Here is a 27,819-nt window from a genome sequence, read left to right as displayed (position 1 = left end):
AGGTGCCCCTGTAAATTCTTTTTTTTAAGATTTTATTTTTAAGTAATCTCTACACCCAACGTGGGGCTCCAACTTACAACTCTGAGATCAAGAGTCGCATGTTCCACTGACCAAGCCTGCCAGGTGCCCCTTCTTCTCTAATTTCTTGAGATGAGAGTTTAGATTATTGATCTGAGGCTTTTTCTCTTTCACTTATAAATGTTTAGTGCCATAAATTTTCCTTGTAGCACTGCTGTAGTCTATAGAGCAGAGTCTTGTGCACTGGTTATCAAATCTCAGGGGAGGACTCCAAACACTTTTGCCTACTGTGACTTAGTATCAGAGTTACCAAGGAAAACACTGAATGGAACAACACTTTACTTGCCTAGAGAAGAGGCAAAGCAAGGTCAGCGTCAGTAGTAGACATCCTCTCCTCATAGCTAACAGGTCCCCTGGCAGCCAAATGGCGAGTAAGCATAGGAAAAGATCCTTCACTCCATTACTTAGCAAAGAAATCTAAATTGAACTAAACTAAGATACTATTCACACCCCTCTCATATTGCAGTGGAAGGACCCCACCCACTCCCCCATGGAGTCTGAAATACTGAAAGCTAAGGGCATGCGGAAGAGCCATTGACTTACAAACTTCTGCAGAACAGAACAGCACACACTGAGTTCAAAATAGGGAAAGATATTCCCACACAAGGCGGTAGCCCAACACAGGCTGTGTGGGCTCTTGGTCTCATGTTCCAGGCCCATTTTTTTAAAGACTTTTTTTTATTGATTTGAGAAAGAGGTAGAGAGAGAGAGAGAGTACAAGGGAGCGGGGAGAGGCAGAGGGAGAAGCAGACTCCCCACTGAGCCGGGAGCCCAACATGATTTGGGCTGGGGTCTTGGTCTCAGGGTCATGACTGAGCCCGGTATTGAGCTCCGCCCTCAGCAGGGAGTCTGCTTGGGATTCTCTCTCCCTCTCCCTTTGCTGGAGGTCACGACCTGAGCCGAAGACAGAGACTCAACCATCTGAGCCACCCAAGTGCCCCAAGGTCCATTTCTATATGGTCAAAGGGGGATTAAATGATTAGATGCCCAAGACTGTATCCTACAAATTTTGATATGTTGTATTTTAATTTTTATTCAGTTCAGTGTATTTTTTAAAATTTCCCTCGAGACTTCCTCATTGAGCTATGTATTATTTAGAAGTATGTTGTTTAGTTTCTAAGTGTTTGGGGACTTTACTGTTACCTCTTTGTTTTGATTACTAGTTTCATTCCACTGTGGACAGAAAACATACTGTGTATGATTTTAATTCTTTTACATTTGTTGAGATTGGTTATATGGTCTAGGATATGGTCTATATGACATATTTTCTGCAGGTACTTAAAAAGAATGTGTGTTCTGTTACTGTTGGGTGGAAAGTCCTATAAGTGTCGCTTAGATCCTGTTGGCTAATGATGTTCATGAATTCTTTTATAACCTCGCTGATTTTCTGTCCAATTGTTCTTTCAGTTGTTGAATGAAGGGTATTGAAGTCTCCAGCTGTAATTGTGATTTTGCCCATTTCTCCTTTCAGTTTTATCAAGATTTTCTTCATATATTTTGCAATTCTATTGCATGGTGCATACACATTTAAAATTGCTATGTCTTCTTGGTGGACTGACCCTTTTATCATTATGTAATGTCCCTGTCCGTCCCTGGTAACTTTCGTTACTCTGAAATCTACACTATCCAAAATTAATAAATCTACTCCAGCTTCCTTTTAATTAATGTTTCCATGATACATCTTTTCCATCCTTTTACTTCCGACCTACATGTATCATTATGTTTGAAGCACATTTCTTGTAGACAGTATATAGCTGGGTCATGATTTTTGAAATAGAATCTGCAATTTCTGTCTACATTTGGTGCATTTATGCCATTTACATTTTATGTAATTATTTATACATTAAGGTTTAAGTCTGTCGTATTTTGTGTTTTCTGGTTTTTGTTTTTTTCTCTCTCTCACTCTCTCTCGCCTTTTTTTTTTTTTTTTTGGCCCTTCTTTGGGATATTTGGACATTTTAAAGAATTCTGCTTTGCTTATCTAGTGTTTTCAGGAGGTTCTCTTTATACAGCTTTTTTTTTGACCTGATACTGTGTGTGTCATGTAATACATACACAACTTATCAGAGTCCACTGGTATCATTTGACCAGTTCCAGGGAAGTGTGGAAACCTTACTTACCTCCCCTATTTATAATATAATTGTCTTAAATATTTCCTTTACCTGCATTGAGCACCACATTAGATGGTGTTAGAATTTTCACTTCAACTGTCAAACATAATTTAGAAAACTTAGGAGAAGGAAAGCATATTATATTTACCTATATTTTCCCTCTTCCCATGTTCTTTCTGGCTGGTGTTCCAAGATTCCTACTTCTATTATTGCTTTTCTGGTTAGAGAACTTCCTGTAGCTATTCTTTTATGGTAGGTCTCCTGGTAACAAATTCTTAGTTTTCCTTCATCTGAAGATGTCTTGACAGTGCTTTGATTCTGGAAGGATATTTTCTATGGGTATAGGATTCTAGGCTAACGATTCTTTTCTTTTAGTGCTTGAAACGTGTTGTGCCATTTCCTTCTGTTCCTAGTGGCATCTTCTTCCAATAGAAGGCTGTTTCGTCTATGTTGAAAATCTGCTGTTCAGTGTAACCATCTTCCATAATTATCTTAGCTGGATCTTCTGGATAATTGGCTTCAGCTTCCATACCAGCACCTGCTGCTTCACCTTACACTTTAATGTTATGGAGACAGCTTCTTTCCTTAAAATTCATGAAGCAACAGGGTGCCTGTGGGGCTCTGTCCATTAAGCATCTGCCTTCGGCTCAGGTCATGATCCCAGGGTCTTGGAATCTGGCCCCTGCATCAAACTCCCTGCTCAGTGGGGAGCCTACTTCTCCCTCTGCCTTCCACCATGCTCGTTCTCTCTCTCTCTCTCTCTGGAATGAATAAATAAAACCTTTTTTAAAAAGCCGTGAACCAATCTCTGCTCGCTTCAGACTTTTTTTCTGCAGTTTCCTCACCTCTCTCAGCCTTCAGAGAACTGAAGAGAGTTAGGTCCTCAATCTGGATTAGGTTTTGGTTTAAGGGATTGTTGTGACTAGTGATGTGGATATGGCTTGTGGTGCCCCCAAACGATTGTGATGGTAACATCAAAGATCACTGACAACAGGTCACCATAATAAATATAATAATAATGAAAAAGTTTGAAATATTACAAAGTATTACCAAAATGTGACACAGAGACATGAAGTGAGCAGTTGCTATTAGAAAAATGGCGCCGACAGACTTACTTGACAGAGTTGCCATAAACCTTCAATCTGTCAAAACTTCAATATCTGGGAAGCACAATAAAATGAGGTATGCCTGTATTTCTTTGCTGAGATTTTCTGTTGTCTCATCTGTGTTAAGCATTTTTCGTAATTGCCCAATGAAGCATGTTTATGATGGCTGCTCTAAAATCCTTGTCAGATGGGGCTCCTGGGTGGCTCAGTCAGTTGGGCGTCGGACTCTTGATTTTGGCTGGGGTCTTGGTCTCAGGGTCATGACTGAGCCGGGTATTGAGCTCCGCACTCAGCAGGGAGTCTGCTTGGGATTCTCTCTCCCTCTCCCTTTGCTGTCAGTAATGGTGGTGGGACCCCAGTGTTTTTTGTGGTGTTTGGCCTGAGTGGAGCCATTGTTGTCTACAAGTTTTCTGTCTTGGTAGTATGCCTCTTTCCTGGTCCTTTGACTAGAGAGAACAGGCTTTTCTGGGGGCAGTTTGTGTCTGTACCCACTGGCCTCTAGTTCTAAGTTGCTGCTTCTCCAGCACCAAGTGTAGGCTAGATGAGGCTAAAAGAAAACCAAGAGAACTCACTGCCAGGATTCCTAGTCAGTCTGGCCTCTTCACTCCACCTTTTCACATCTTCCTATATTTTTAAAAAGATTTTATTTATTTATCTGAGAGAGAGAGTATGAGTGAGAGGGAGAGAACAAGCCAGTGGGAGAAGCAGAGGGAGAAGCAGACTCCTCACTGAGCAGGGAGCCTGATGGGGGCTCGATTCCAGGACCCTCAGATCATGACCTGAACCAAAGGCAGGTGCTTAACTGACTGAGCCACCCAGGCACCCTTCTCCCTGTGTTTATGTATAATATCTACCCTTTTTAGTTGTATTTAGTTGTATTAGTTGTGTTTAGCAGAAAGAATAGGTTAACTACTCCATCTTCAGAAGAGGAAGTCCCCATAATTATGATTTTTTGTGGTTTCATGCATTTGTGCTCATTTTATTTGTACATATTGAATAGCCCTAAAAATTTATGAAAAAGTTTATGTACTTCTTTCTTGTATATTTTACTAAAAATGAACCTCTTTGTTAATCTACAGAACAGTTTAGACTTAATTTCCACCTCAATAATTATATTTCTAGATATGCTTTCATTTTCTTACATTTGCCTAGTGTATTTTTTTTTAAAAAAATCCTTATTTAATTATGACATAATATAGGAAACTGCACAGATTATGCATTTAGCTTGATGATTTTTTGACAGACTGCATGAACATGCACAACCACCACCTAGATTTAGAAATAGAACATCGCTACACCCGAGAAATACCCGCTTGTGTTCCTTTCCAGTTACTAACCTCCTCCCAAGGGGTACCAACAGCCTGACTCCTAACAGCATAGATTAGTTTTACATGTTTTTGAAATTTATATAAACATAATCCTACGGTATTGATGCATTGCTCTTTTGGGTCTGGCTTCTTTGGCCAATGGAATATTCATAAGATGAGATTCTTGTCTGTCGTGCATAGTAATCTGTTCATTCTTGTTACTGTAGAGTACTACCTTGTATGATTATAGGACAACTTGTTTATCCATTCTGATATTGATGGGCATTTGGATAATTTTCAGTTTTGAATAAAGCCACTCTGAACATCATCTTGTCTTTCAATCAAAATATGTTTGCCTTTCTCCTGAGTACCTTCCTAGGAGTCGAAGAGCTGGGTCATAGACTATTACTTGGGTTCAGCTCTCTCTCTCTTTTTTTAAGATTTTATTTATTTGAGAGAGAGAGCACATAAGCAGGGGGCGGGGTAGAAGGAGAGGGAGAAGCAGGCTCCCCACTGAGCAGGGATTCCCCATGCGGGGCTTGATCCCAGGACCCTGGAATCATGACCTGAGGCGCTCCTGTGTTCAGCTTTCATAGATAACACCAGTTTTACAAAGTGTTTGTGTTACTGTATGCTCCTCAGAAACAATTTATGAGTTTCCATTGCTCATATCCTCACTAGCTCTCTTGGTTATTTTCCATCTTTTCCATTTTCAGCTATTTCTGGTGGTTATGAAGTAGTATCTGATTGCAGTTTAATCTATATATCCTTGCTAACTAATGAAGTTGAGTATCTTTTCCTATGCTTATTTGCCACTTGGCCTATCTTCTTTGGGAAGTGTCTGTTCCCTTTGAGTTTTTCCTGTTACTCCTATTGATTTCTAGGAATTCTTGATATATTTGAGATATGAATTGTTTGTCAGATACCAGTATTACGATCATCTTCTCTCACTGTGGGATTTGCCTTTTCACTCTTAATTTTGTCTTCTGATGAGCCAAGGTCTTTCATTTTAGTGTAGTCCAATTTAATATCCTTTTATTCTACCAGATATCGAAACTTGATATGAAGCACATTAATCAAGATGTAATAGTAGTGGTCCACATATAGACAAATAGACCAGTCAAAGCACAGAGTCCAGGAATGGACCTCTACCTAGATGGTCACAAAATAATACTGCAGAGCAGTGGAGAAAGGACAGTCTTTTCAATAAGCCATGTTGGATCTCCTTGATATCCATATGGAAGAAAAGAATATTTTTTTAAAAGATTTTATTTATTTGACAGAGAGCATGCACAGGCAGGAGGAGGGACAAAGGAAGAGGGAGAAGTAGACTCTCCACTGAGCAAGGAGCCTGACCTGATCTGGGGCTCGATCCCAGGACCCCAGGACCCCAGGATCATGACCTGAGCCAAAGGCAGACACTTAACTGACTGAGCCCCCCAGGCGCCCTGGAAGAAATGAATCTCGACCCTAGCACATACCACACACCAGAATCCTTTTCAAGAAGGCTATAAATCTAAATGTAAAAGATAGAACAATCCAAATTTAGAAGAAAACATTGAACATCTTTATGACCCTGAGTTTTCCTAACTAAGACATAGCGAGTACCAACCATAACAGAAAGAATGATAAACAGCACTGGCATGTTTCTGTCCCACGCTTCATTTCACGTCTTTGTCTTTTTGTTTTACGTATGTGGCACCTGTGTTTTGTTTTGTGAACCAGTCCCATTGTCTTTGTCTTTTATGGCAGGAGTCAGCTCATTCAATTTAGTTGATTTATAACCTATTAAATTTCATGCCTTCTATTATTTTATGCTAACTATTTATTTGACTTGGTTGGTATTTCTACTCTTTTCCTATTTTTGCTGGTTTGGTCACATTTCTCATTCCCCTCTGGGTTCATATTATCTAGGAATTCTGATAGTTTGGGATTTTGATTACTTACATCAATTTCTGCTAGTAGTTGCCTTCACCTTCCTTACAAATATAATTGTCTACCTTTTCTCTATTACTAAATCCAATAATGTTGTAATCACATTTGGATCTAGGAATAGAGGTGCGTGATTTGTCTTCTCTTCGTCATTTTACTCAGTAGATTTTTCCAGGCTATTGTAAATTTTCCACTTAACAATTATCTTATTTATTCCATATGCCTACTTACTTTATTTTTCTTTATTCAGATATAACTATATATTACAAGAATCATTTCTCAAGACTGCTTTCCTCTGGTTTTTGAGGTTCCTGTTACTATTCAACTTATAATTGCTTAGACTCTTCCTTTGAGTGGTCTCCTGAGCGGGGAATGGTGGCATTTAATGTTATAAATACTTTTATGTCTAAAGTTGTCTTTTGCTCTGACAGAAGAATAGTATCAAGCTAGGATTCGTTTAAAATTCTCAGATCTCAGCCCCTTTCTCTCAGTAATTTGTAGATATTTTCTTCTAATATGATTCCTATCATTGCAAACAATAAGTCTAGTTGCCATTGTGAGCCCTTTCCATTGTAAATAACATGTCGTTTCTGCCTGGAAGTATTTTAGGTTTTCTTTCTTTTTTTTTAAAAAGATTTTATTTATTTATTTGACAGAGAGATCACAGGTAGGCCAAGAGAGAGGGGGAAGCTGGCTCCCTGCTGAGCAGAGAGCCTGATGTGGGGCTTGATCCCAGGACCCTGAGATCATGACCTGAGCCAAAGGCAGAGGCTTAACCCACTGAGCCACCCAGGCATGCCTTGGGTTTTCTTTTTATTCTCTAAATTCAATGCCACATCAGGTTTGGGGTTGATTTGGTTCCTCTGGGAGTCAAGGATTGGGGTGATTTCTTTGGGGATGGATCAATGAGGTAGGGTCCAGTAGGATTAGATAATCTAAAGCCTATATATGTGATTCACAATGGGGCAGTGAGTGACAGTCTTGGGAAATTCTTGAGATTTTATAAGAGTTGGAGATATAGGGGTGCTTGGGTGACTCAGTTGGTTAAGCGTCTGCCCTCAGCTCAGGTTACGATCTCAGGGTCCTGGGATCAAGCCCCGCATCTGGCTCCCTGCTTAGTGGGGAGTCTGCTTCTCCCTCTCTCTCTCTGTCTCCCACTCCCCTTGCTTGTGCTCTCTCTCTGGTCAAATAAATAAAAAAATTAATAAAATCTTTTTTAAAAAGAGTTGGAGATATAAGTATCTGAAGTCATTGATTAGCCCACGAAAGTTATTGATTGGACCCTGAGGTGGCAAATGATTGCTTGTAAGCCTGGGATTACAAGTTTTGGGGAGTCAGTTTTGGTGACCTTTTCCGAGTCATTGATTGAGACCTGTGGATATCGGTAAATGCAGGACTGTGTGAGTTGGTATGTGATAGACTATTACTAAAGATTTTATGGGAGTCACTAATTCTCCATATGGGCTGTGAGTTATGGGGTCCTATAGGAGGTCAGGTTTGGTCCCCAAAAGTCATTGAGTGGATCAGTGGTTGGTTTTTCTTTTGAGAGTGCATTGCCTGTGTTGATGATTATTTGGGGAACCTATGAAAACCAGTGGATGATACCATCTGGGACACGATTTTGTCAAGCAGTGTGGGTGACTGATTTAGGAGCCTGTACAGACATGCTGGTTGTCAGTGCCCAGATGGGAGTTGGGGGAGGGAGGCAATGAGTTTATGTTTTCATCTATGGCAGAAGAAGGTGGGCTCTCTCAGTTGCCCAGAGCAGACACCAAATTATCCAGAAGCTCAGTTTATGCAGTTGTGGCATGATCACCCCTAACCAGAGCACTTTAAGGGCAGCAGGAAATGGAAATAATGTTTTTTGTGACCTCCCATGTACAGAATACCGTATGGCTTAGTATTTAAGAAAATGTACCTTGGAGCCAGACATACCTGGGTTTGAGTCCCTGTCCTTCCCCCTAATCTGAGTGATCTAGGGGGAAATTTCTTAATATCTCTGAACATCTCTATGTGATGATAAATGGGAATAATACTACTAGAATACCTAGTTCATAGGATGAGTTTGAAAATTAAAAGAGGTACCTGCTTTGTCCTTATAATAATAACAATATTTAATATCAATGGAGTATGTTCCAGGTGCCAAGTAGGAATGAGCGCTTTGGAGGTATTATACCATTTAATTCTAATGACCCTATGAAAACAGATGTTTTCATCCTCAGTTGTAAGATAAAGAAACTCAGACTAAAGTGACTTGCCCCAAATTCTAGCTAGAAGATCTGGAATTCAAGCCCTCATTCATTTTATACCAAGGCTTATGAGTATTTTTTTTCATATTATATGCTAACACTTGGTGTTGGTTTTACTGAACTTTTTCACAGTATCCAGACAGAGAGCTGCCCCCTCGGTGCCCCCAGGAGGCAATTGTGGGGAGAATGGTGAATGACTGACCACGTGGACACTGGCTTTTCAGCATTTCTTGGAGTCTCTGCGGAGCCCCCGGGCCGGACCCCGTAGTGGAGGCTGTAGGTCCTACCTCCCGGCCCCAGCAGCTCTGATTGGGTCCCTGGCTGCCCACCCGGCTTCGAGCTGCTGGGAAGAGTGGAGTCATCGGCAAGAGAGCCTGGACAGCTGAGGCCCAGCGGGAACATGCCAGCTAACCAGAGTTCTCCCCAGTGGTCCTCGGTCCTGGCTGCAGAGGGACATGGCAGCCTGTGTGAGGTGAGGAAGGAGAGGATTCCAGGGGCTGGAATTCACTCAGTGAGGAGGCAGCCCTGACTTGTCCCCAGGGCCACAAGGAGGGGGCAGGTGGGTCACAGAAGTGGTTGATTCCAAGACTCCAGGATGCCAGGTCACCGTCCTCCGGCTGTGTGAGTACCACGTAGCCGGTGTCCCACATCCAGAGCCCTGTGTGTTTCAGTGGTCATGTGATGGAGGGAAGGTGGAATGGGAGGGTCACCCCAACATCCGGGGTCCTAGCAAGGAAGACACTACCCCTGACCCCCCCCCCCAGACCCTGCACTCTCCATTGGCTCTCTATAGATGCTCAGCTGGTCACTCCCCCCTCCCCCAGCCTCCTTTCTCCCTTGTCTCAGGGGATTTGCTGATTTCTCCTCTATCCTGATCTAAGGCAGAAAAAACCCTTTTCTCTGGAACTGAGAGGATGGCAGGGTAGTAGGACAACAACAGGATCCAGGGTCCTTCTAGTTCTTCCTCTTCCTTTCAAAGGTGATAAAATGGCCTGAGAACAGACATGACTTGCCCAGGCCCCTTGGACTGTGAGTAACAGCATTAGACTGGAACCAGGTCTGCTGAATGGGTCCTCCACCCTCACCACACCACAGCCAAGACCAAGTTGCCCACTACAATTTCCCTTTGAGCATCTGGGTGGCTCAGTCTGTTGGGCGCCTGCCTTCAGCTCAAGTCATGATCTCTAGGTCCTGGGATCGAGCCCCGTGTCTGCTTTCCCTCTCCATCTGCCCCTCCACCCCTCCACCCCCACCCCGGCTTATGTTCTTTCTCTTTCTCTCTCAAATAATAAATAAAATATTTTTAAAAAAAGAAAAAGAAAAAGAAAAAAAATTCCCCTTGAGAATCTGTAAACAGGGGAAGGAGATGAGAGAGCCAGACAACAGCTCCCTGCTTCAGACCTTCCTGTGGGTGCTGTCACCTCTGGGACAGGCTTCTGGTCACAGGGGCTCAGGGTCACGTGGTCATTAGGATATTAGCTTTAAAAAATTATTTTGATTTTTATTGTTTCATAATTTCATTATACCACAATAAAATGTTAGAAAACACAGGTAAACAAATAGAAGAGAATGAAACGTTACTTGTAATTCCAGCATTACCCAAAGTTAACCATTGTTAACATTCAGCTACATTTCCTTTCGGTTCATTTTTCCTTTGTACGCACATGCGTGCGTGTATGTGGGTGTATGTTCGGGACTGTGTCTGTGCACGCATACCAGACACGGATACATCCTGTAGCTCAAGTTTAAAAATGGAATCACAGTATTTGGTTGCCTCCTTTTTTCATTTGTCAGCTTAACATGATTTTCTGGGCATTAAGTATTTTATCTTCCTGTCCGCATAACGCACAGCATTATGTCCTTTGGATAAACTTGAATTAATTTAACCAATCCGCTGTATGTGTATTTAGGGTGTTTCAGGTTTTCTGTTGTGATCAACACTGCTGTGGGAAAATTCCTGCACTTGAATCTTTTGCTCACATCACTGAAATTATATTTGGGTAAAAGGTATGAAGCTGTCAAATGGTAAACAAATTGCCGCCTAATCATAGTGCCCTTCCTTCCGCCCATGGAAATGTATAGGCTCCATCGTATCAATCACAGACCCACAGTTTGGGGCCGCAACAATGTGCTCCTCCCCAGTCTTTCCGCAGGTGGCCTCTTGCCCAGCCAGTGTGTGGGAATTTCTAGATTAAAGATTCTGGGCTCTACAGGGTACATTTCTCCACTCATCTCTTCCTTTCCAACCACAGACTTCTGACCCTTTTCAAGAAGAGATGGAAATGACCAAGACACTGTTGAATGTTATTTATTCACTTATTTATTTGTTGGGTTTTTGGTTTTTTTCGTTAGATGCCAGGGAGCAGAGAATGGGCAGAGATGCCAAAGAACCAATAAGAGTGTCCCTGGATGTAGGGAACAGCCAGCGGGACCAGGAAATAGTGGCTGAACCTGGAAAATAGGCAGAAGGGTCAGTAAGAGAAAGAGGGATGAGGAGCAGCTGAAGGGACCCTGGTGCTCTCCCTGGAGATGGAGGATAGCCAAGGGACCCAGGGGGCAGATGAGAGTGCAATGGAACAGAGGAAACGGGAAACAGAAGCCCAGAAGCCAGGGGCAGCAGAGAGACCAACAAATAGTCATGGGGACTGGAGAAGTAGAGAGCAGGGAAAAGCCAGCAGGTCCAAGAACAATAAGAGGGATCGCAAAATAGGAGGAGGGACCAGAAGGTAGAGGGACCAGATAGCAGCCAGAGGAGCAGAGACCATCCAGAGGGATGGGAAAACAAAATTTGGCTAAAATGGAGAAAGTAGAGGGGCACCTGGGTGGCTCAGTGGGTTAAAGCCTCTGCCTTCTGCCTCAGGTCATGATTCCAGGGTCCTGGGATCAAGCCCCACATCAGGCTCTCTGCTCAGCAGGGAGCCCGCTTCCCCCTCTCTCTCTGCCTGCCTCTCTGCCTACTTGTGATCTCTGTCTGTCAAATAAATAAATAGAATCTTAAAAAAAAAAAGTAGATAGGTTTGGCGTTCTGGGCAAGAGCCTGTGGGACAAGCAACTTCACAAGGCACCAGGGCTTAAGGAAGAATCCAAGGGGATGGGGAAAGGTAGAGGCACCAGGGAACAAAAAAATAGGAAAGAATGGGAAGGGAGTGGATAGCAGCCAGAGGAGCAGGGACCAGCTGCCGAGGCTATAAACAGGGGGAAGGGTGGGGAGGGGAGAGGCCCATGGGACAGGTGGAAAGACAGGGAAAGGCCTCCCGGGCTGAGGAGTAGCTGAGGACATCAGGAGCCACACGGAACAAGGAAGAGTCTCTGGGTCCAGGAACAGCCAGATGGAACAACAAAGCTGTACTGGGCACAGAGTGTCTACTGGAGGTCCCTGGGGCTAACCAGGGGACTAGGAAACAACAAAGTGGCCATTAAAAGTTTATCTGGTGTTGGAGAGCAGCTTGACGGACCAGAGAACAGCTAGAGGGACTAGAGAATAGCTGGAAGGCATAGTAGGCATTCCGGAGGCCAGTTAGCAGCGAGAGGCCCCATGTCACAGGCACCAGGGTTAAGAGCCAGTTGCAAAAAAAAAAAAAAAAAGCCAGTTGCAGAAGCCAGGGAGAGGCTGAGGAACAGCCAGAGTTCCCTGGAATAGGGTCACAGGGTTTCCTGGGATCAGGGATTTCAGTGCGAAAATAGGGAAAGTCCTGGGCGAATGAAACAGTTGGTCACTCTACCCAGGAAACAGAAGAACCAGCAAATAGACATGATGTAAGTGATGGAGAAGGCGAAAGTCCAAAATCAAGCATGGCGGAGCACCCAGAACTGGTAGACTTTGGTGGTCAAGAGTCTAGGCTAGGAGCCGGGTTGACCAGCCCTTTGCAAAGTGCCCCCCCACCCACCTCTCCAAACCAGATGCAGGAGTGTCGAGTGAGAGTATATTAAAAATACATTCTAGATTTGCCGAAGGCACAGGGAAGAATTGGGACCGGCGGACAGCAGTCAGGGGCCTCAAAGGGCAGTCAGTCTGTGCCAAGTAGAAGGAGTAAGAAAAGATCATCAGGACCAGGGAACAGCCAGATGGACTAGGGCGCCATCAGAAGAATGATGCCACAGACTAAGGGTCAGCTAGAGGGAAAACTGTCAGAGGAAACACAGGATAGTCAGAGGCACCAGGGAGCAGTCAGAGGGAAGAAGAAACAGGAGGCGTGGAACAGTTAGAGGAACCCAGGGACAATCGGGAAAGAGACCAAAGGGCACCCAGAAGGAGCAAGCAACGTTTAGAGGTTACAGTAAACAGAGGGACCAAGGAAGTCCGATGGGGACTAACGCTGAGGGAATAAAGACCAGCAGAGGGAGCAGCAGGGGGAAGAGACAGGAGTGGTCAGGGGTAGCAGAGGAAACCGAGAGGGAGCCGCGGAGGGGTAGGAGAACAGTCCGAGAACAGTCCGAGGGAACGGAACAACCAGAGGGAGCAGGGAAGATCAAAGCAACCCCAGCCATGGGCAAACATACAGAGAGGCTGGGTCTTTGGCCTCTGGTGAGGGCCCGGGGAGCCAAGAACTCGCTGCACACTTTCAGCCAGCCCCGTAAGCACCATGGAAGCCTTTCTGCTAGGCTGGGACAGGGTATAGAAGGGCTGGGTCCTATCACAGGAGGGGATGTGGAAGTGTTCACCGGCAGGAATGAGGCAAGCCCAGAACTGGGGGTGTGGAGACCTAAGCCCGCTGCGGGATGGGCGCGAGCTGAGGGCCAGGAAACACAACGGGCAGTGAGTAGTCAATCCTGGCAGCCCAGCAGGGTCCCTGGGATGAGAGCCCGTAGTGTGTGGCTCAGATGATCCCGAAGGGAGACAGGAGAGCCGAGTGGGTCGCTGGAGAGCCGCGAGGAGCTAGAGTGGGGATCCTCACCTCGGATGAGGAAGTCCTTGCAGGGGTCCTGGTGGTGGTAGACCCGCGTGCCATCTGCCTGGTATAAATGGGACAGGAAATCAAACCTTTTCAGCGGGTGAGGCTGAAATCTGGGCGAGTCTGTGTTAGCAACTTTCTCCCCAGATTTCTGGCGCCAAAATCCCCCTCCCAAAGCTGCTATTTTTGCAGGGAAGGGGAGCAAAGAGGGGCATCTGTGGGCAGTATACTTTGCGTATATTTATCTTGTGTCTGTCCATGCTGAGAATGCCTGTCATGGGTTTTGTACACTTTCCCTGCAATGGGGCCTTCATGACTCCCTGGGAGGGAGGGACTGACTGAGGGTGGTCTTTTCTTTTCTTTTTTTTTTCTTTTCAGTGTAACAGAATTCATTGTTTTTGCACCACACCCAGTGCTCCATGCAATACGTTCCCTCCATAATACCGACCACCTGGCTCCCCCAACCTCCCACCCCACCCCACCCCCGCCCCTTCAAAACCCTCAGGTTGTTTTTCAGAGTCCACAGTCTCTCATGTTTCATCTCCCCTTCCAGTTTCCCTCAACTCCCTTCTCCTCTCCATCTCCCCATGTCCTCCATGTTATTTGTTATGCTCCACAAATAAGTGAGACCATATGATACTTGACTCTCTCTGCTTGACTTATTTCACTCAGCATAATCTCTTCCAGTCCCGTCCATGTTGCTACAAAAGTTGGGTATTCATCCTTTCTGATGGAGGCATAATACTCCATCGTGTATATGGACCACATCTTCCTTATCCATGTGTCCGTTGAAGGGCATCTTGGTTCTTTCCACAGTTTGGCGAGGGCGGTCTTTTGTCCACTAGCTTGAGCCCCTGAAGTTGTCAAAATGTCTAACAAATGAGAGAGTATTTTCATTCTTGCATACTGATTGGTAAATAGCCACTCATGTCCCACCCCCGAGACTCCTCCCCCTCGTGTTGCCCACACACCCACCCCTCTGCCCTCTAGCTGGCAAGCTGCTCCAGAGGATGGGTGGGCAGAATGAGAGCTTCCGGAAAGCCTGACCCCAGGGCTTCCCCTCGTTGACTGCCTTTGGGTGATGAAGGGGGTACAGGTCAGGTGTGTTCCTAGGGGCTCAAGTGAAAGTCCTCCTCTCAGCAACCCTCAGGGCTGGGCTCAGGAGCGCTGGTTTGGTGGGGGGGGGGGTGGCGGTGCTCCAAGTGCTGGGCTCAGTCCAGGGTTTGTGTTGCCGCCTCCAGAAGCTGCTGGTGCTGGAGAAGGTACTGTGAGTTCCCTGCACGTTTGGTGCCCCTGATCATTCACCAGCAAGGGGAGGCCGACCTGGGCTCCCAGAGGCCAGAGGGGCTTTTGGCGAATAAAGCTTCTTCACTTCCAAAAAGTCAAATCATGAGGTCTTTTCTTTGATACTCAACGCATATTCTCTGTCCTTTAGGAAATCCTCACCCACCCCAAGGCCTAAACAAATATTCACCTAAATTTTCCACGAGGAGTTTCAAAGCTTTGGTTTTTTGTTTTTAACTTTTGATTCTTTTGAAATAATTTTAAAATGAAAGAGAAGTTACTGGAACAGCACGAAGAACTATGTACCCCCTGCATCCAAAATAACCCGTTAACATTTTGCCACATTTGCTTTCATTCCATTCTTGATGTATGCCTGTGTGTTTGTAAGTTCGTGTCTATGTGTATACACACAGCTATATTTAAAACTTTATTTTCTGAACCACTTGAGAGGAATTTGCAGACACGGTTTTTAGTATTTACCCCTAAATACTTCAAGGCGAATCTTTTAAGAACAAGGACATTCTCTTCCGTAACCACAGTACAGTTTTCAGAAGGAAGAAATTTCACATTGATAAGGGGCTAACATAGCATGCATTACCTAATTATCTAATCTGGAACGTGTAATATACAGTTTCCCCAGCTGTCACAAGAAGGTCCTTTATAGCATTTCCCCCTGGTCCAGGATCCAATCCAGGTTCATTTATTATGTTTCCTTGGCATGTCCTTTTAGTCTTGGATCCGGAAGAGTGCCTCAGCCTTTCCTTGACTTTCATGACATGGACCGTTTGGAAGAATGTCCCTCAACTTGGATTTGTTTCTTCCTTCCTCATAATCAGATTTAGGTCATTCCCTTTTTTGCTCAGGAGTATCACAGAAACAGTGCTGTGTTCTCAGTGCTTCGTGTCAGTAGGCATTCTCTATCAATTTAGACTTCATTGATAATATTAACTTTGTTCACTATGACTGAGACAGTGTCTGTCAGGTTCTGTAATGTGACTGTCTTTCCCTGTGTAATTAATAACTATCTTGTGGGGAGATACTTTGAGGCTATGTAAATATCCTATTTCTCATGCATCCAGTGACAATTCTTGCCTCTAACAATTACTCTGCTGTTCCCCTAATGACATTTTTCTAATCCCATCACTTCTTCCACATTGATTAGTTGGCATTTCAAGGAAGAACAGCCCTCGCTCTGACTGCTGAAAATGCAATTACACTCCAGGCACAACAAGCACACCTTGACTTGTCATTCATCACTAATGGGAACTAGAGCTTCTTGGAGAAATGAAAGATTCCAGGGTTAGAGCAGAGAGTACAAAATGACCGTGGAAGAACTCATCGTACTGAAAAGTAATAGAGTGCTTAAAAGATGGGGCCATGTCAAAATGACACAGGAACCATCCGGAAGGAACTCCCTGTGGCCAAATTGGACAATTTGAGTAGCAAAATAGAAAATGATAGCAATAGATGTTAACCCACTGAATAAAGTAGGAAGTCACCAGCCCATATAATAGGTGGATAGGTTTGTAGGTAGGCAGAGAGGAAAGAAATGAATGCTTCTTTTTAATAGCATTCTGATCTTTTCTGGTGTGCCCACTACTCCAGTCCTTCTGAGGATAATATTGGCAGCTTGTTAAAACTTTTTATTTTTGAAATAATTATAAATTTACTGGAACTCGCAAAGATGGAGAGAGGTCTCATGTAACCCTTTATGCAGTTTCTGCTAGTGGTTACATCCTGCATCACTGAGTATCACAAACGGGAAACTGACATTGCTACAGTGTGTGTGTGTAGCTCTCTGCCATTCATGTACTGATTCTTCCTTTTTAAAGATATTATTTATTTATTTACTTATTTATTTGGGAGAGAGAGAGAGAATGAGGGAGAGAGAGCATGAGAGGGGAAAGGTCAGAGGGAGAAGCACACTCCCTGCTGAGCGGGGAGCCCAATGCGGGACTCGATCCCAGGACTCCGGGATCATGACCTGAGCCAAAGGCAGTCGCCCAACCAACTGAGCTACCCAGGCGCCCCCATGTATTGATTCTTGTGCAATAATACAGATACAGAACTATTCCATCACCAAATAAGTCACTGGCATTGACATTTTACCAGTTAGAATGAAGCATAGAAGACTTAGTGACCTTTAAATCCCTTTATCCTTACCAGATTATATTATAATACAGTTGTCTTAAATATTCCCCCTACATACATGGAAATCCATAATAGACAATGTAATACATTTTCCTTTGACCTGCAAACGTAATTTAGAAAACCCAAGAGGAGGAGGAATGTCTATTGTGTTTACTTATATTTTTACTTTTTCCGTTTTCTCTTCCTTCCTGATGCTCCGGGATTCCTTCTCTTATTATCTCCTTTCTGTTTACAGAACTTGCATTGCCCATTCACTTAGGGTAGGTCTGCTGGCCAGAGATTTTCCTTCACCTGAGAATATCTTGATTTCCTTTTCACTTCTTCTTTCCTAATTATAGCTTCACTGAGATAAAATTCACATACCATGCAATTTACCCATTTAAAGCATTCAATTCACTGGTTTTTATATTTATGGATATGAGCAACCATCACCACAATCCATTTGACAACAATTTCATCACCTCAAAAAGAAGCCCCATTTCCTGCAGCCGTCACTCCTCCCCACCCCTCCACCCCCGTTCCCTGTCTCCCCTAACCCCAGCAACCACTAATACACTTTCCGTCTCTATAGACGTCACTCTTCTGGGCAGTTCACATGAATGGGCTCATATATTCTGTGATCTTTGTGTCTGGCTTCTTTCACATAGCATAATGTTTCAAGGAACTCCCTCTGGTCAAATCTGGGACAATTTGAGTAGCAAAATAAATAATGGTAGTAATAGGTTATATATAACCTGATGAATAAAGTAGGAAGTCTCCAGTCCCTATAGGTGGGTAAGTTTGTACGTAGATACAGATAGGGAAGAAGTCTAGCACGCTGGACCTGGACCTGTTGTAGCATGTGTCCATTATTTTATTCCTTTTTATGGCTGAATAATATGCCATTGTATAGATGTATCGTGTTTTGTTGATCCCTTTGTCAGCTGACATACACCGGGGTGATTTCCACCTTTTAGCTCTTATGAGTAATGCTGCTCTCGACATATGTGTACGTGTTTTTATGCAGCCGTATATTTTCTTTTTTAAAAAAAGATTTTATTTATTTATTTGACACACAGAGATCACAAGTAGGCAGAGAGACAGGCAGAGAGAAAGGAAGGGAAGCAGGCTCCCCACTGAGCAGAGAGCCCGATGCGGGGCTCAATTCCAGGACCCTGTGATCATGACCTGAGCCGAAGGCAGAGGCTTTAACCCACTGAGCCACCCAGGCGCCCCCACACCGTATATTTTCATTTCTCTTGAGGATGCATGTACCTAGGAATGGAATTGCTGGGTCAAATGGTAGCTATATGCAGTCATTTGGGGAGCTGCCAGATTGTTTCCCAAAGCAGCTGCGCCATTTTGCACTCCCCCGGCAATATATGAAGGTTCCAATTTCTCCACGTTCTCACCAACACTTGCTATTTTCTGACGTCTTGATTCCAGTCATCCTAGTGGGCGTGAGGTAGTATCTCATCGTCATTTTGATTTGTATTTCACTGATCATTAATGACGCTGAGCACCTTGTCTTGTATTTATTGGCCACTACCAGTTCATTTCTTTTTATTGGAGGGTGGGGGAGCGGGGAAGGGGGGTGGAGCAGAGGGAGAGGGAAAGAGAGAATCTTAAGCAGGCTCTATGCCCAGCATGGAGCCCAATGCAGGGCTTGATTTCATTACCCTGACATCATGACCCGAGCCAAAATCAAGAGTCAAACGCTTAAATGACTAAGCCACCCAGATGCCTGTTACCACTTCATTTCTTAGGGGTAGTTTTGCCAGATATGGCAGGGTCGACAGTTCTCTTCTTTGAGTACTTAAAAATGTTGTGCCGATGTACCTCGGTGGCTCAGTCAGTTAGGCAGCTGACGCTTGATTTTGGCTCAGGTCATGATCTCAGGGTCCTGTGATCAAGGCCTGCATCAGGCTCTGCATTCAGTGGGGAGTCTGCCTGAGGATTCTGTCTCTCTCTGCCCCTCCCCTCAATATAAATAAATAAATAAATCTTTGGGAAGAATAAAAGAAAAATGTTGTGCCATTTGCATCTCTCCTTCATGGTTTCTGATGAGAAATCTGTCGTCACTTTGTTTTCTGCCCATAAGTAAGTTGTGGTTTCTCTCTAGCTAATTTTAAGGTTTTTTTTCCTTTGTCTTTAGTTTTCTAAAGTCTGATTGTAATGTGTCTTGGTGTAGATTTCTTTGACTTTTCCTCTGGGGGTTTTCCTCAGCTTCTTGAAACTTGTAAGTTGATAATTTTTGTTAAATTTGGGAAATTGTCGGCCAGTTTCTTCAAATACTTTTTCAGCCCCACACTTGTTCTCCTCTCCTTCTGGGACTCTGATGACACAAATGCCAGATCTTCTATTATTGTCTCAGGTCCCCGAGGCTCTGCTCATTTTTTTTTTCCAGCCAATTTTCCTTTCTGTTCATGTTGGATCATTTCCATTGTTCCATTGTCAAGTTCTCAGATGCTTTCCTCTGTCCTCTCTATTCTCCTGTTGAGCCCACAGTGGAGTTTTAAATTTTGTCAATGTATTTTTTGGTTCTAAAATTTCCATTCAGTTTGTCTTTGTATCTTTTCTTTCTTGGCTAAGACTTTCTATTCTCAAATTTCTTTTGAGTATGTTGAAACATTTTTATGATATCTGCTCTAAAATTCTTGTCAGATAGTTCTAACATCTGTGTTATCTCAATGTTGGTATCTCTTGATTGTCTTTTCTCATTCCAGTTGAGATTTTTCTGCTTCTTCTCATGATGCCTGATTTTTCAGTTATGTCCTGGATATTTTGGGAACTGTGACACTCTAGATTTTATTTAAATGCTGTGTTTAACAGGTCTCCTCTGACACTGTTCTGCTAGAAAGGAAGAATCTTCTTCTTCTGAAGAGGATTCTGAAAAATGCTCCTTATTGCCAGGTAGATGTAAAGTTCAGGTTCCCCAGTTGACCCCCTTTGACACTCCAGAAGGAGACAAGCACCTTGTTGCTACTGGGCAAGGGTAGGATTTCAGGCCTTCCAACACACCACGTCTGACACCACCCTGGTGGGAAGGCAGAGGACACCTTGCTGTCGAGTGGGGATGGAAGTCCAAGAGCCCCACATGGCCTAAACTGATACTATGGGCAAGGGGTCTCATTACCCCCAGGCTGGGATGAAAATCTAGGCTCCCCATTCAGCCTTTGCTGATGAGAATGGGAGTAGGAGCACAGTTCTTTTCCGTGATACTTGGCTGGAACAGGGTGGTATTTAAGTTTTTCTCTCTTGCTACATGGCCTTTTCCCTGGTACTTTAACTCAGAAAGCAGGCTTTCCTGGGACTGTTTTCAGTCCATGCCAGTTGGCATTCTAGGTTACCAGTTTCTCTAGCACCTAGTCCAAGATATGTGGGGCAAAAAGAAAATGGGGAAATCACCACTGTGACATTCCTCAGGTTCTGACGACCACGGCAAGTTTGCCTCCCTCTCTCCAACTTACAGAGTACCCTTATCTTCATTTTATATATAATGTCCTGGGGTTTTAGCTGTACTCAGCAGGAGAAATAGAGAGAATTATGTCTATTCCATTTTGGTCCCATTGGTAATTTTTAACCTAATTTTTGAATAGGTAATACATTCACATGGCTCTCTCCCCCTCTCTCCCCCAACTCCCCAGATCTCCCTAGCCAGAAAACTGGTCTTGGGTCATGTGTGTGTGTGGCGTGGGTGGGTGTAATATGCTTAGGGATTATGCAAATAAAAGGCACTAAGAAGATATTCTTTTTTAAAGATTTTTTTATTGATTTATTTAGAGAGAGGGAGCACAAGTAGGAGGAAGGGCAGAGAGAGAGGGGGAGAGAGAATCTCAAACAGACTTGGCACTGAACGCAGAGCCTGACACAAGGCTTGACCTCATGACCCCAAGATCACGACCTGAGCCAAAATCAAGAATCGGTCACTCAGGGCTCCTGGGTGGTTCAGTCATCAAGCGTCTGCCTTCGGTCCCAGGATCCTGGGATCAAGCTCCGCATGGGGCTCCCTGCTCAGCAGGAAGCCTGCTTCTCCCTCTCCCTCTCCCACTCCCCCTGCCTGTGTTTCCTCTCTTGCTGTCTCTCTCTCTCTCTCTCTGTCAAATAAATAAATTAATTAATTAAATCTTTGTTTTTTATAAAGAAAAATCTTAAAAAAAAAAAAGCATCCAACTGAGCTACCCAGGCATCCCCGAAAATACCTTTTAAAAAAAAAGTTGTTATTTATTTATTTGACACATAGAGAGAGATCACAAGTAGGCAGAGAGAGAGAGGGAGAAGCAGGCTCCCACTGAGCAGAGAGCCCCATGCAGGGCTCGATCCCAAGACCCTGAGATCACGACCTGAGCTGAAGGCAGAGGCTCAACCCACTGAGCCACCCAGGCGCCCCCCCAGAAAATATTCTTAATATTTTTCACACAGAGAATAGATACTGTTACTATTATGTTGAACACTGGTTTTTTAATTACTATTAATTTTTAACTTTTTATCATGAAATACTACACACATTTTGGATAATGCTGCTGTAAATATTCTTGGCCATGCCTCCCATTGCACATGTACACATATTCCAACTGGGCATATTGCCACGAGTGGAATCACTGTGTTCTCGTGTATGCATGCTTTAACATTACCCAATAAAGATAAAATGCTTTCCAGCAAAGTCGCACCAATTTAGATCACCATCAGAAATATGAGAGTTCTTATCACACCACATTCTCCTCAACACTTCATACTATCAGCCTTTTTCATTGAGGACATTCTAGGGATTGTATAGTGGTATCTCACAAAGGGTTTTTTTTTTAGATTTTTTTTATTTATTTGACAGAGAGAGCACGCACAAGCACAGGGGGCAGGAGGGGGAAAGCAGGCTCCCGGCTGATTAGGGAGCCCGATGCAGGGCTCCATTCCAGGACCCTGGGATCATGACCTGAGCGGAAGGCAGATGCCCAACGAACTGAGCCACCCAGATGCCCCTCACTGTGGTTTAAATTTGCATTCCCTGGTTACTAAGGTTAAGCCCTTTTCATGTTTACTGAAACCTTGGATTTCCCCTTTTGCAAAATGCCTGTTCAAATGCTTTGCCCACTTTTCTACTCGGTGATCTTCTTATTGGCTTGTAAGAGTTCTTTACGTCCTCTAGATATAAACCCTTTGACAGTAATAGGTGTTGCAGATATCTTCTATTCGGTGGCTTTCCTTTTCTTCTCTTATAGCACTATCTTTTAAATGAATAGAAGCTTTAAAATTTATGGTAGCCAGATGTCAATCTTTTTCATTATGGTTAATGTTTTTTGCATCTTGTTTGAGAATTATTTTCCTAATCTGTGATCATAAAGATACTTGTCTATATCATCTTTTTCCTGTTTTGTTTTGTTTTGTTTCTTGTGCCAAAACCTGGAGATGAATTTTCTGTATTGTCTTTAAAGGCTCTCTTGCTTCACCTTTCCCCCTATGTGTTTCTTGTTATTCAATTTCTATTTTATTCAATTCTGTATTGCCATGGCCCGGCACACGATCAATCAGTAAATGTAAGTAGTACCCACATTAACTAGAGGACTTAAAGAGAGCCTATTTTAATCCTCATGTTTGCAAAAGAATGACTGACTATATAAACAAATGAACGTACTACATACACAATGAACGTCAAGCTACTTCAGTAAGTTTTTTTCTCTCACAGAATGAAACACAAAACCAGGTACTGAGCTAAAGCCCTATGTGGTACATTACAGTAAAACATGATGAGAAAACGACTTCCTATTTGTCTTCCTTCCAACCTTCCCCCCACCCCAACAGCCCACCGCCCCCTGCTGACCCTGTCGCCTTGAACGGGACTGTGCTGTTACAGGTCTCCGTGTCATTCGAGGACGTGACTGTGGACTTCAGCAAGGAAGAGTGGCAGCGCTTGGACCCTGCTCAGAGACGCTTGTACCGGGATGTGACGCTGGAGAATTACAGCCACCTGCGCTCAGTGGGTAAGCACAGCTGCCCTGTGTGCCTGCCAGGCGCCCGAGTGTGGCTATTTCCATTCTCAGCTGCTGGGTGTTCTGGAACATCTTGAGTGTGTGATGGGGTCATCTTTGATCTGTCCAGGATTCTTCAGTCCCTTTTCAGCACTCATTATTACTCTGTTGCCAATGAAATGTGCTTACTTTTCTGGAGAGCAAATGGAAATGTCATTGAAAGTCCCCTGAAATCCAATCAGCTGGACCCAATCCTGTACTATGTCCTGTTAACAGGGTGCCAGGTTCCCAAACCAGAAGTCATCTTCAAGTTGGAGCAAGGAGAGGGGCCATGGACATTGGAGGGGGAAACCCCACATCAGAGCTGGTCAGGTGAGTGAGTGTGACTCAGGCAGATGGGGGACATGGAAGCAAATATCATTTTTTCTAGAAGAGGCTGATAGCTTTGAAAGGTGGTGAAGTTAACCTGCCTGCAAGTTCTAAACTGCCTTTTTTTTTTTTAGGATTTTATTTATTTATTCCACTGAAAGAGAGGGCAAGAGAGCACATAAGCAGGGGGGTAGGGAGCAGCAGACAGAGGGACAGAGAGACAAAGAGAAGCAGGCTCCCCACTGAGTAAGGAGCCGGATGCCAGGCTTGATCTCAGGGACCCCGGGATCGTGTCCTGAGCCAAAAGCAGACGCTTAACCAACTGAGCCACCCAGGCGCCCCAAAAGTTCTAAACTTCTATAGTTTATTGGAGATAGTTCACGGAAGCTCCTCTGATAGCTAAACAGTTTCTCCAAGTACAATCCTTGCAAATAGCCCTTGTCTTCATGGCTTGGCATTTTGTGACGAGAGAGCTGTCTCTCGTCTCTGTATCCTGGATCACATACCTCCCACCCTATCTTATCTAAGATCTGTTTTTTCTTCCTACTCCTCTCCCACCCCCTTTCTCTTAGATTCTTTCCTTGCACATTCAGACATTTTAACATTTCTTCCCTTTTTTTTTTAAGATTTTATTTATTTATTTGACAGAGAGAGATCACAAGTAGGCAGAGAGGCAGGCAGAGAGAGTGAGAGGGAAGCAGGCTCCCTTCAGAGCAGAGAGCCGGACGCGGGACTCGATTCCAGAACCCCGAGATCATGACCTGAGCCGAAGGCAGCGGCTCAAACCACTGAGCCACCCAGGCGCCCATTTTATTCCAGTTCCGCATGTTCGTTCCAGGGGCAACGGAGCTACTGTGTTTATCTGTGAATTTGCGTGGTATTCATTAAAAGCCGGAAGTATGGGTTTGTGAGTCTATTTTTAGTACATATAAATTATATTGTGCCCCAGGTCTTAATTCTGTTCCTTTTTTTTTTCACTCATCCATAAGGTCTGTCCGTATTACAGTGTGTTCATCTGGCTTCATTCCTTCAAACGGCTGCGTAATATTTTATTACTTGCCCCTTTATCCAGCCTTCTCTTCTTCCTTATTCCCCAGCCATGAGGTTGCCCTAGGGACCCTGTCCACTGTTCACCAGTCTTTTCTTCATATACATGCACACATTCATCCGTATTAAATTCTGATGACTCTGCTTTTGACATCTCCAGTCTGGTTTTTACTGGTATTTTAGTACTAGATTTAGCTACCCAGAAAGTTCCCACGGGATGTTTCTCTTGACCCTCAGCATGTCAGAAATTGGAATCATCATCTCACACGTCACCTTCCCACCTTCCAAATTCTGTCACATTCTGTCAGTGCTTCTTAAATCTTTCAGCCTTTTTTTTAATTAGTCACCCTAGAGTTCCTTGTGCTTTTCCATTTTTGCAAATACCATTTTCAGTTCTCAGCCCATCTTCCCAGTTCCCAGTGATACCACCTAAAACCGGCTCCGTGTTTTCTTATGCCTGAATTATGATGATTTTATGCCTGATTGAATTCACTGATGCCGTTTTTCTATTAGTTCACTTTCAGTGACCCTTTGGATGTCTTCTTTGGAAAACTGTCTATTCAGTTCCTCTACCCATTTTTTTTCATTGGTTTGCTTGCTTTGTGCCAATGAGTTGTATGAGCTCTTTATAGCGTTTGGATATTAACTCCTGATCAGATACGTGACTTGCAAAGATCTTCTAGCCTCGCGTTAGCTGCTTTTTCATTTTGTTGATTGTTTCATTTGCTGTGCATTTCTGCATCTTCTTGATGTCTCCCACATTTGTCAGTGTTCCATGAATCTGACTCTTTATTCTGTGCCTGTTAGGTCCGTTATTAAACGAAACGAGACTGAGACAAAGTAAAAGTTATTTAAAGCTTTATTTTATGCCAAGTATTGGAAGTTAGACTGATCGGCCAGGGGAACGAGACTGAGACAAGGTGAAAGTTATGCAAAGCTCTATTCTATGCCAAGCATTAGAAGTCAGACTGACCGGTCAGGGCCGTCTCCGAAGAGAGCGACCCCTCCCAATCTTACAGGCTACCTTTTATTGGGTAAAACTGCAACCCATATCTTGGTATCTCAACCCACTGGGTTTGTGTGTCTCTTGCTGATTGGCTAGTTCCATCTGGTCTGGTGGTCTGGTGACATGTTATTCAAGATTACCCCATACCAGGAACTGTTACAAACAGTACTTTCTGGGAAGGCTTAGTCAGTTAACATATTCAGTGTGAATAATAAGATTGTCGTCCTTCCCAAGATGGAGTCATTTTGGTTTGGGCAAGACCTTCTCACTGTTACAAACAGTACTTCGTACTGATTAGATGTCTCCATCCGGCCTGACTCGTCCTTGTATTCTGGGCTCTGTTATCAGGAACTAGCCTGGAACTACATTTTACTGGTTTCCCAGACTCGTTTCTAAGTAAGTTTCTTTGGGGGGGCAGGGTCAATTTAAGTTTTACTGCACAAACAACAAAATGGCTATTTACCCAAGATGGAGTCGCTCTGGCTAAATAGGTCCCTACAGTGCCCTCTCCCTTCAGATGACACGTTTGCACCTGGTGATCAGATTTTGGCATTCTGCGAAATGGCTCACTTACTCCAACATAGATGGCTCTTTATTTTTCCTCACCTTTCTTTCCAAAGGAACTCAGAAAAAAAAGCACATATTTTAGACTGTGTGGTCACTGAGGCCTTTACCTCCATGTTTTTAGAAAGTTCTCAGAATGAAGAGCCTGTTTCTTACTGTACAATTCAGGGGCTGATCAGGAGAGAGAAACTATGTACGAATTTGAACAGGGAAAGCATAGCATAAAGAATTATTGGGGCGCCTGGGTGGCTCAGTCATTAAACCTCTGCCTTCAGCTCACGTCATGATCCCAGGGTCCTGGGATCGAGCCCAGCATCGGGCTCTCTGCTCAGCAGGAAACCTGCATCTCCCTCTCCCTCTGCCCCTGCTTGTGTTCCCTCTCTCCCTGTGTCTCTCTCTGTCAATAAATAAATAAAATCTCAAAAAAGAAAGAATCGTTAGCTCTGGTGAGACAGAAGTGACAAGAGATTAGCTAGTAGAAGTAAAGAGGAATCTAAAGAATAAAGGAACCACAGATAAAAGGAACAGCCAGTGCCTCTAGGGCTGCAATGGACCACCCACCAAAGAGCCTCCCTTGCTTCCCAGGGAAGAAGCCAGACCTTGTTGAGGGGCCCAGCCATGGCCCAGAGCACAGAAGAAGAGTTACTGAGGTGCCATGCTGGTGGAACTTGCTGGAAATCCGCCCCCCGGCGTTCCAGAGAAAGCTGACGATGGGGAACTTCTTACTGGAAGTAGTCCCCCCACACATCTTCCACGAGGGGCGCCTGGGGAACTACTGGGTGCTGAGTGCTGCCGGGTGGGCTCCAATACATGGCAGGAGCCTGGAGCTGGAGAAGCTACCAGTGTTGCAGAAGCCGGCTGCTCAGGAAGCCGTCTGAGCTGCAGGAACTGGGTGCTAGAAAAGCCGCCCACACTGCAAGCCCTGGGTGCCCGGGAAGCTGCGTGTGCGTCAGGAGCCCCGTGTTGGCAAAGCCACCTGCACCGCGGGAGCCTGGTGCCAGACAAGCTGCCCTTGCTGGAGGAGCCCGCCGAGCGAGCCCCCCAGAACCAGGAAGCAAAATCCCCTCCTCCTGCAGTGTTTCTCCATCAACCTGGGCTGAAAAGGCTCAACACTGCGACAGATATTTAAAGAGACTCAGATCCGTCTTTGTAGAGCAGGCAAAGAGGTGTGAAAAAGGAAGAATACCCGGCACCTTTATTCTTCCTTTTTTCTGAAGCAAAGCATGGGAACTATTTGGCAAACTTAAATTCATTGAATTGGGGGAGATCGGCAGAGGAGAATCTCTTGCTGTCTTTCGGGAGGAGGTTTCAAGTGTCGACTCAGGGGAATTCCAAGGACCATAGATTATGTTTGGAAAGGGACGACAACTGCATGAAACGTTAACAATTTCAGTCTTTGTGTTCTGAAAGAAAACCATGCCAAATTCAGTATCGGTATGAGTCTGATTTGTAAATTCACAGCAGATATAACCTCCGGAGAAGTGTCCTAAAATCAGAGCTAACATTTTGAATATTCGGAGGAGCAAAACAACAAGCTCAGTGTCAATGTATAGCGTCTTTTGTATAAGAAGTCTGAGATGAATGGATTTGTTCAGCAAGTCAACTCTGATCCCAGCGGGCCATTTGGGGACCACGTTCCAAGTCCCTGCTCTGACATCTCCTAGGGCACCGTTGTCAGCTGTGTGGTGAATGTTGGGTCATTGTTGAGTCCAGTGGGAAGGAGAGAGGGGAAGAGTGTTGCCCACTGTCTTAAGGCCCAGCCTGGCGGCTGCACATGTCAT

The 27,819-nt window shown here is 44.3% G+C and overlaps 1 protein-coding gene across 3 annotated transcripts in view; it reads left to right on the top strand.

Moving 5' to 3' along the window:
* The window catches only part of ZNF41 (zinc finger protein 41), a 44,840-nt gene that overhangs the window by 9,670 nt on the left and 7,351 nt on the right, over nt 1-27,819 (top strand). For 2 of the 3 annotated variants that reach the window (XM_045996092.1, XM_045996093.1), the window contains exons 2-4: nt 8,916-9,255; nt 22,938-23,064; nt 23,329-23,424. In XM_045996092.1, coding sequence (XP_045852048.1) covers nt 9,184-9,255; nt 22,938-23,064; nt 23,329-23,424 — 295 coding nt within the window. In that variant the 5' untranslated portion in view covers nt 8,916-9,183. Of the gene's footprint in view, nt 1-8,915; nt 9,256-22,885; nt 23,065-23,328; nt 23,425-27,819 lie in introns of all 3 variants that reach the window. The other variant, XM_045996094.1, reaches the window with a different exon arrangement.

This window comes from Meles meles, chromosome X (genome assembly GCF_922984935.1).
Source record: "Meles meles chromosome X, mMelMel3.1 paternal haplotype, whole genome shotgun sequence".
Lineage (NCBI taxonomy): Eukaryota > Metazoa > Chordata > Mammalia > Carnivora > Mustelidae > Meles > Meles meles.
Note: the sequence above shows the minus strand (reverse complement) of the source record. Positions and strands in the feature narration are given on the sequence as shown.